Source organism: Mus pahari, chromosome 17 (genome assembly GCF_900095145.1).
Source record: "Mus pahari chromosome 17, PAHARI_EIJ_v1.1, whole genome shotgun sequence".
Classification (NCBI taxonomy): domain Eukaryota; kingdom Metazoa; phylum Chordata; class Mammalia; order Rodentia; family Muridae; genus Mus; species Mus pahari.
Genome location: NC_034606.1, coordinates 59,414,578 through 59,424,691, shown reverse-complemented (window position 1 = coordinate 59,424,691; position 10,114 = coordinate 59,414,578). Strand labels below are relative to the sequence as shown.

At 44.5% G+C, this 10,114-nt stretch overlaps 1 protein-coding gene across 1 annotated transcript in view; it reads right to left on the bottom strand.

The window, feature by feature from the left end:
* The window catches only part of Tmem117 (transmembrane protein 117), a 437,088-nt gene that overhangs the window by 349,983 nt on the left and 76,991 nt on the right, over positions 1 to 10,114 (bottom strand). Inside the window, exon 3 of the mRNA XM_021216188.2 lies at positions 9,545 to 9,677. Within this exon, the coding sequence (XP_021071847.1) occupies positions 9,545 to 9,677 (133 nt within the window). The remainder of the gene's footprint in view (positions 1 to 9,544; positions 9,678 to 10,114) is intronic.

The following is a 10,114-nucleotide window of genomic DNA, read 5'->3' as shown; positions in this document are numbered from 1 at the left end:
CACCTGCACCTGCACCTGCACCTGCACCTGCACCTGCACATGACGTGCACCTCTATGGTGAGAAACTGAAGCTGTGAGGTAAGAGTCTTTCCTGGTAGGATGCGAGATGTATTGGACAGAGCACCAGTCATTCTTTGAGAATGAAGACACAGAAGAGCCTCAGGGCTGAGGCAGGTCAGGTGTGCTTGGGATCGAAGCATCAGGGGACCCAGGACAATCTCTCCCTGCATCCCGGTCCCTCATCTATCCTTGCTCATTCTTGAGTGTTCGGGTTGCCTCTCCAGACACAGCCACATGACTGAGGCTCGGAAGAGTCCACTTCAAGCCCTCTCTCCTCCCACCTACCCTAGTCAGTTGCTCACCTCCTCCTGTCCCCACCACACTGAGCAGATTAGGTCCCCATGTAGTTCCTCACCAAAGCATCGCAAGAAGGAGGCAGAGAGAGGGGGAGGGGCTGCCCACCTCCATTGTGCCAGCACTTCTGGTTATACCTTATACATGAAGACTTTCAAAATCCTTACTTCACAGTCTTTTTCCCCCTCAGCTCTTCTCTATGCTATATTTAATCCCTAGCTATATATTAGTACATGTTTTTTAAACTACCTGGAAAAGGCAAAAAAAAAAAAAATCTGAAGATTTTCTTTGTGATCAATGCTACACATACCAGCTTAGCTCCCGGCCCTGCACAATACCCTTTGAGGAAAGTGTTCTTGTTCACAGTGAGTGTTTTATAAGAGTGGGTGTCTGGTTTCTCCAGTGGTAAGCACAGTATTTGTTTTCGTAAGGCTGGACTAAGTCTATAAACATGCGGACATATTTGCATGCATGTGTTTGTAGATATTGTCATAGGAGCCTGTACCAGATCATAATGAAGGCCAAGCACATCACACAAAAGAACTTGTGGTGATAGAGTCTGCTATGTAAATTTCATCAAAAAGTTCCCCGGGGGCTGGGGAGATGGTTCAGGGAACGCCCCACACTGCTTTTACAGGAGTCTGAATTCAGTTTCCACCACTCATAGGCAGATTCATGGTAACTCCAGATCCAGGGAGCTAAGAGCAAGGTGCACACTCCTAGACGTGCACACAAAAATTATACAAGCCAGACCAGAATTCCTCTTGTGATGCTGTCACTACTAGAAATGTCAAGGAGGCTACCCCCACACATACTTCAACCATGTGAACGCCTACACAAGACCTGCACAGTGACAAAATAAATAGACGTTCTAACGCAAGAGGAAGACCTCAGGGGAGTTCCGGGTAAATAAGGAAGACTGAGAGAGAGAATTAGCCTATCCCAGGAGTCAGCATCCTAACGGGAGATCCAATACCAAGTGCTCACCCCTAACATCATACACACAAGCAACCCTGAACAGACTCAGCATAAAGAAATGAGACCATCAGTCCGAGGAGCGAGGGGATGGAAGGGGTTGAAAGGAGGTAAGGGAGGGGTTAATGGTATAACTATATTTTAATTTAAATAATTTTAATTAAGAAAACTTCTCTGACAATAAAACAGACAAAGATGTCGACATCGTGTTTCCAAAACTCAGGAAAGGGCAGATTTCTCCGTTTTGTGTGGTTGTTTCCTAGCTGCTAGAAACGCCTTGTTAGTGTACATCAGCTGTGGGGATGCTGGATGGTATGCACGTTGGGCATGGTCTCCCCAATTTCTTCCAAGCATTCCTCTTCTCCCTTTTCCTGGGAGGAAAACACCAAGCTGACTCCCTTTAACAACCAGCACTGAAACCATGTCTTTTGCTGCCCTCCAGTGGCTGTTTTTGGTATAAAATTCTGTTGCTAAGATGGTCTTCAAAAAGACACTTTTTAAAAAGAGTGTTGGAAGGGATGGTGAAGATATTTTCCATATCAGTAAGCTGCCGTTTTGTCCTGATGACAGTGTCCTTTGATTTACAGAGGCCTTTCGGTTTCATGAGGTCCCATTTATCAATTGTTGATCTTAGTGCCTGAGCCATCCGTGATCTGTTCAGGAAGTTGTGTCCTGTACCAATGTGTTCAGTGCTATTCACCACTTTCTGTTCTAGTAGATATAATGTGTCTGGTTTTATATTGAGGCCTTTGATCCACTTGGACTTGACCTTTGTGCAGGGTGATAAATCAATTTGCCTTCTTCTACATGCAGACATCCAGTTAGACCAGCACCATTTGTTAAAGAGGCTTTTTCTTTCTTTCTTTCTTTTTTTTTTTTTCCATTGTATGGTTTTTGCCTTCTTTGTCAAAAAACAGGTGTCTGCAGGTGTGTGGGGTTACTTCTGAGTCTTTAGTTCTATTCCATTGATCAGCCTGTTCCTATACCAATATCACACAGTTTTTATCACTATTGTTCTGTAGTACAGTTTGAAGTCAGGCATGGTGGTACCTCCAGAAGTTCTTTTATTATTCAGGATTGCTTTTAGCTATACTAGGTTTTTGTTTTTCCATATGAAAATTGCTATTTCAAGGTCTGTAGAGAATTGTGTTGGAATTTTGGTGGGAATTACTTTGAATCTGTAGATTGTTTTTGGTAAGATAGCCATTTTCAGTACATAAATCCTACTGATCCGTGAGCATAGGAGATCTTTCCATCTTCTGATGTCTTCTCCAGTTTCTTCCTTCATCAACTTGAAGTCCTTGTCACACAGGTCTTTCATTTGTTTGGTTAGATTTACACCATGATACTTTATATTATTCATGGCAATTAGAAAAATGGTGTTCTTTCTCCAATCTCTTTCTCAGCCTGTTTATCTTTTGTATAAAGGAGGGATACTGGGTTTTTTTTTTTAAGTTAATTTTGTATCCAGGCACTTTGCTGAAGGTGTTTATCAGTTGTAGGAGTTCTCTGGTAAAAATGCAAATCAAAATGACCCTGAGATTCCATCTTACACCTGTCAGAACAGCGAAGATAAAAAACTCAAGTGACAGCACATGCTGGCCAGGATGTGGAACTAGGAGAACACTCCTCTATTGCCGGCGGGAGTGCAACTTTGTAGAACCATTTTGGAAATCAATTTGGCAGTTTCTCAGAAAACTAGAAATACTTCTACCTCAAGACCCAGGTATGCCACTCCTGGGCCTATACCCAAAAGATGCCACATTATATCACAGGAACACTTGTTCAACTATGTTCACAGCAGCTTTATTCATAATAGCCAGAAATGGAAACAACCTAAATGTCCCTCAACTGAAGAATAGATAAAGAAAATGTGGTACACTTACACAATGGAATACTATTCAGTCATTAAAAACAAATATATCATGAATTTTGCAGGCCAGTGGATAGAACTTGAGATTATCATCCTGAGTGAGGTAAACCAGACCCAAAAGGACATGCATGGTATATACTCATTTATAAGTGAATATTAGCCATAAAATACAGGATACCAATGCTACACTCCACAGACCCAAAGAAGCTAAGCAAGAAGGAAGGCCCAGGCAAGGAGGCTTGAATGTCACACTTAGAAGGGGAACAATAGAGTCACAGGAGGCAGAGGGAGGGAGGGGACTGGGTAGAGGGGGATGGGGAGGAGAATAGGGTGCAAGATCAGTTTTAGGGGGCACAGGAGAGGGGAAGAGAGGACCAGGGGGCCAGGAGAGTTAATGGAAATCTGAAGCTGGTGGGGATGTAGGAGGAAGGGGATATCTCACATGCCAGAGACCTGGGATCAGAGAGGCTCCCAGGAATCAACGGAGGTGACCTTAGCTGAGACTCACCGCAGTGGGGACATGGAACCTAAAGAGGCCACCTGCTGTAGAAAGGTAAGAACCCCATTGGATCAATAGGGACACCCACCTACCTACAAAACTTTCAGCCCAAAATTTATCATGTCTACAAGAAATGCAGGGACAGGGGATGGAGCAGAGACTGAGGGACTGGCCAACCAATAACTGGGCCAACTTAAGATCCATCCCATTAACAAGCACCAACCCCCACCTCTATTAATGATTCTCTGTTATGCCTGCAGACAAGAGCCCAGCATGGCTGTCCCCCGAGAGATGCAGATACCCACAGCCAAACAGTGAACAGAGCTTGGGGACTCTTACGGAAGAGTTAGGGAAAGGATTGCAGCCCCAAAGGGGGATAGGAACTCCACAGAAAGACCAACAAAAGTTAACTAAACTGGACCCTTGAGAGCTCTCAGAGATTGAACCAGGCGGAACCCTCACATATGCAACTCAGTCTTCATGTGGGTCCTCCAACAACTGCAGCAGGAGCTATCCCTAAATCTGTTGCCTGCCCGTGCATCCTGTTCCCCTAACTGGGCTGCCTTGTCTGGCCCCAGTGGGAGAGGATGCACCTAGCCCTGCAGAGACTTGATGTGCCTGGATGGGAGGATACCCAGAGGAGTCTCTTAGAAGAGAAGGGGAGGGGTATGGGGGAGGGACTGAGGGAAGGACCAGGGAGAACAGGCAGCTATCTGGATATAATATTTAAAAGGGGGTGGGGGATGGAGTATCCGATCACTAAGCATCCTGTCCTGGCAGACTTTTGCTTCCCACTCAGTTCTCTAGTCATTAAGATGTAGGCCTGGACTTTGGAGCACATCTCTCTTCATTCCTGTCTTTTATAGGGCTGGGTCAGTTCAATGCACACCACCATGCTGCGGCTGCAAGCCTCTCACTCTCTTTCTGGTGCAGATGAGTGCTACTCTCCCTTTTGGCTTGCTCCCCGAGGTTTGCCTAACCTGCTTTTATATAGAATGCTGGGCCACCAGCCCAGGATGTCCCTACCAATCATAGGCTAGGCCCTCCCCCTATCAATCACTAATTAAGAAAATCCCCTACAGCTTTGCCTGTGGCCTGATCTTATGGAGGCGTTTTTTTCTCAGTTAGATTCCCTCTTCCCAGATGTCTCTAGCTCATGTTAAGTTGACATAAAATTAACCAGCACATAGCCCAGATCCTCAATTCGGACTCTGCCAAAGACTGAGAACTGAGTCTCTAAGCCGCTGCCTGGGCACTGCCCACAGGCTTCCTGCCCAGGAACTTGGGTTCTACATTCTCCCTCTTGCTCTGTCCTATCTCAAAATAAGCTTGGTTACTCGTTTTTAAAATCCATCCAGCTGGGTTATATTTTCCAACAGCTCCATGATTTGTACAGCAGGAGAGATTACTGCATCCACCCCATTGTGGGAAAAGAAACTGCTTACAAGATGCTAAAGGCAAACCTAGGACTCTCACCTACAACCTCCAGCATTCGTAGAGAGGGGTCTCAGCTTATCCTTAAGTCCATAGGCAGCATTTCAGTGCTGAGAGATGTTGGACAGACAGAATACAGTGCACAGAGAGGGTCCCCCAGGTGCCAGGAAGCGTGAGAAACTGAAACTCCGCCCTTTGGGTCCATGAAGCTCATTTGCCCTTGGTCTTCACCTCAGTTCATTCCCCCAACGATGCCTAAAGCCTTAGGAACTGGTGTCTGCTTCAGAATAGAGTGGGTGAAGACAGGAGCCTCGTAATTTACCCCTTATCAAGTCAGGTCTGGCCGTGGCTTGCTCTCAGTATCCAGGGATCATGGGCCTCAGCTTAGACTAAATTTAGACTCAATTCTGAATTGGAAAAATTTTGAAGCACACAAGGCTAGAAATATCCTTCCACACCTTTTTTAGTTTGTTTTGGGTTGGGTTGGGTTGGGTTGGGTTGGTTTTGGGTTGGTTGGTTAGTTGGTTGAGATTTCTATATTGTCTAGGTTTTGTTTTTAATCTCAGAAACCATACAGATGTTCAACATATGTTGTAGTCCTGAAGCATCCAGTCTGGAAAGAAAGCCCCAAACATATGAACACAGTTCTAGTGTTTCCTGGGTTTCCTGGGTTCAGGAAACACTTTGGGACTGGGTCTAGGCCAGTGATTCTCAATCTTCTTAATGCTGCAACCCTTAAATACAGTTCCTAATACGTGGTGACTCCTCCAACCATAAAATTATTTTCATTGCTACTTCATAAATGTAATTTTGCTTTTATGAAATGTAATGCAAATCTGTATGTAATGTAATATAAATTTGAATGGCCTTTGGCGACCCCTGTGAAAGGGTCACTCAACCCCTCCAGGGGTGGCGACCCACATGTTGAGAACAGCTGCTCTAGGCCAGCATCACCAGAAGCATCATGAAGCCAGGGCAGACTGGGACCCTCCATGCAAAGCTGAGTCACTGTGAGGAGACCTGCATTTTGTATGAGCAGCAATGCTCCGCACACACCAGGCACCTGGGAAGTCCGCGTGCCTCTGCTCTTATCTCCTCACCCTCATGCCATCATTTCCTGCCCTACACAGGATTAAGCAATGCTCCAGATGTGGAGCGGTGCATCACTGTCCTTTTCTTTAGGAACTAACTGACTTGTCCACCAGACTCGCAACCAGCTTGGAAACACTCGCTTGGTCACATGATAAAAGCAGGCAACGCGTCTTTCACAGAAGGCCATTCGATGTTTTCAAACAGTACATCTAAGCAACTTCTCTGTTGCTGTGTGGTTCTTTTTTTTTTTTCAAATGACATTTTTTAAAGACATCCTTTCAGTAGAAGACTCTTTTCCAGCAAATGTGAGAGAGATCACGGACGAGTTCAAGGATAACGTAAGAGTTCAAATAATCCATGTCTCTAATAGTGCATTCAATCTAAGAATAAAAGACAACCACAGTTTAGGTAAGATACTATGTATCAATTGTAAGCCATTTGCAGTTTAGGTAAAATACTGTATTAGTCAGGGTTCTCTAGAGTCACAGAACTTGCAGATAGTCTCTATATAGTAAAGGAATTTATTGATGACTTACAGTCTGCAGTCCAAATCCCAACAATGGTTCAGTAGTAGCTGTGAATGGAAGTCCAAGGATCTAGCAGTTGCTGAGTCCCACACCACAAGAAGGCGAAAGAGCGAGAGCCAGACTCCCTTCTTCCAATGTCCTTATATGGTCCCCAGCAGAAGGTGTAGCCCAGATTAAAGGTGTGTGCCACCACACCTTTAATCCCAGATGATCTTGGACTCGGAGATCTCCCTGTCTTAATCTTCTGGATTCAATCACCACTGTGTCTCAAGATCTCCATACCAAGATCCAGATCAGAAACTTCTATCTCCCAGTCTCCAGATTAGGTTCACTGGTGAGCCTTCCAATTCTGGATTGTAGTTCATTTCAAATATAGTCAAGTTGACAACCAGGAATAGCCACTACGAATACTATGTATCCATTGTAAACCATTCACTTAGCTACTACACACATCTCCTATTTCCTTCCATTACAAAAGTCAACTTGGAAAATTAACCTACAGAAAAGGCTAACAGGAATCTGTGCTAACCTTTCAGAGATGGGTCCTTAGAATTCACTACTTAATAGGTCAGCTCCTCTATTATTATTTTGAATGAGGGGTTAATTAGAATTCAACTTTGAGCAATCCTTAATTTCTTGATCCATCAAATGGAACTGATAAAAGTCCCTGTTGCACAGGCTCAGTGTGAGGTTTGAACTGAGACAACTCAGCTGCTATGTGCTCTCTATGTGCTGTGTGCTCTCTATGTGCTATGTGCTCTCTATGTGCTGTGTGCTCTCTATGTGCTATGTGCTCTCTATGTGCTATGTGCTCTCTATGTGCTATGTGCTCTCTATGTGCTGTGTGCTCTCTATGTGCTGTGTGCTCTCTATGTGCTATGTGCTCTCTATGTGCTGAGTGCTCTCTATGTGCTGTGTGCTCTCTATGTGCTGTGTGCTCTCTATGTGCTGTGTGCTCTCTATGTGCTCTCTATGTGCTGTGTGCTCTCTATGTGCTGTGTGCTCTCTATGTGCTGTGTGCTCTCTATGTGCTGTGTGCTCTCTATGTGCTGTGTGCTCTCTATGTGCCGTGTGCTATGTGCTCTCTTTAGGATTCTTTTGATTTAGCGGCTGAGTGTTTTACTCTGTGCACGGGATTACATGTTACTGCATTCAATTTACTAATTTTAAATCTATCTCTCTATCATCATTTATATCCTTTACACAGGCCTTATCAGCACCATCTAAAAATACAGCTTTCCAGCCTCGGGCTCCCAGTGCTTGGGATTACAGGCCTGTGTCAGCCTTTCAGATTCCTTGCAGTGCTTTGAAAGTGCAAAAGCCTCTTGCAGAGAGGCCTCTGACTGCCTGAGGGAGTCCCAGCTCTCACCACCTACTGTTATCAGGGGATCAAAATCTGAGGCATATTTTGAGGAACACAAGTGGCTCCTATAACTCCATCATCAAAAATGAGCCCATTGCTGGTGGCATTATTTGGATCCAAGAAATAATCACAACAATTTCCTAGCAGTATTCTTAGGCCCGAACATTTGATCTAGAATCAGTCATGGATTTTGCTCCTATAAAGTACAAACAGTGTAAAATATGTGCTTTTCTGTGACCAGTCAGCCCTTTACAGTGGGAGAAAATAAGATGTTAAAACAGCCTCCTCTCTCAGCACTCAGGAGTGGCAGCCAAAGTCTGTACACAGCATCCAAGCCGCCTCCCGCTGTAGAAATGGGTGGAAATCTTAAGAACCCTGTAACTTTGAGGCAGGGGCTATAATCTAGTGAGGAGAGCAGACACCTTCCCTAGCAATGATCTCAGAATCGATACATAAGCAGCTTCTTGTTAGGACTCGGTCAACTTCTTAGGACTGTAAGCTAACTAGTCTTCAATGTACTGTTTGAAAACGTAACCGAGAGCAAGCCAGTCTTCCAGACCTCTGCTTTTAAAACTCAGAGCTTTGCTGTGAGTCTGACCTCTGTGCTTTGGTTTGCAATGAAACACTGAAGAAAGTTTAAAGAAAGTCTATAAAGCAGTTATCAGCAAATCTCCCTTCTGTTGGGATGTGCTAGGGGTGGTGCTCCATCTGCATTTAATCCAGGGAGTCTGCCTCTAGCAGGACCCAGTTTCTCTCTGTCAAGAGACTGTTTTATGCGACCACACCAGACATGGATCATGAGTTCAAAACCAGCCTGGACTACACACCTAGACCATGTCTCAAAAAAAAAAAAAAAAAAAAAAAAGGCAAACAAACAAACAAAGGCTACTGATATCAAAGTATCCAAAGCTTTTATTAAGCCAGGCATGTGGTAGAGCACTGAACTCTCTATTTAAAAAAAAAAAAAAAGAAAAGAAAAAGAAAGGCCAGGCCAGGCGTGGTGGTGCACGCCTTTAATCCCAGTACTTGGGAGGCAGAGGCAGGCAGAGTTCTGAGTTCGAGGCCAGCCTGGTCTACACAGTGAGTTCCAGGACAGCCAGGGCTACGCAGAGAAACCCTGTCTCAAAAAAACAAACAAACAAACAAAAACAAATAAACAAACAAAAATGTTATCAGCCTTCAAGCTACACCAAAAAAAAAAAAAAAAATAGTTTCAAAAAATAAGGAACAAACGTAGGTGTTGCAAAATGCCTCTATCTTCCTAAAAAGAAGAAAGGTTCTAAATATCATAAGTAAGATAAACACAAATTGTCTCTACTTAGGGCACAGTATCTGCTAAGTGACATGTTTATAAACACTGGGATAGACCTGAGAATTTCCCACATGCCCCTCAGTGCACGGGGGCTGGGGAGCACGCCATTACTCACCCCATGTTCCCGTCCATCAGAAGAATGGTGTTATAGATGTGAGAGAAGATGAAGAGAAACAGAATCGTGCTGAAGAACATCGTCATCCACGACCCATGGTCTTCCCGGAACATTTTTAACCGGAGCAACTGGCCTGAAATATAAATATTGCAAGTCAGTGTGCACTGGCAATTGAAATGCATGTATCTTTGCTTTACTTTAGCCACAGAAGTACCTTTGGGAAAAGCCATTATAGAATGCCTTCCTGTTTTTTATGAAGAAAGAGTCATGAATAAAGTCCAAGAAAACCAGTACCCCTCTAGAAAATGGTACTAATGCGAGATCGATTGCTCGGGGATCATCCACTGCCCAGGGATCATCCACTGCCCAGGGGCCATCCATTGCTCGGGGATCATCCACTGCTCAGGGATCATCCACTGCCCAGGGATCATCCACTGCTCAGGGGTCATCCACTGCCCAGGGGCCATCCATTGCTCGGGGATCACCCATTGCTCAGGGATCATCCACTGCCCCGGGGTGATTGCTATATTTTATTTCACAAATGCACTTTTAGTGCACACTAAAACTGCT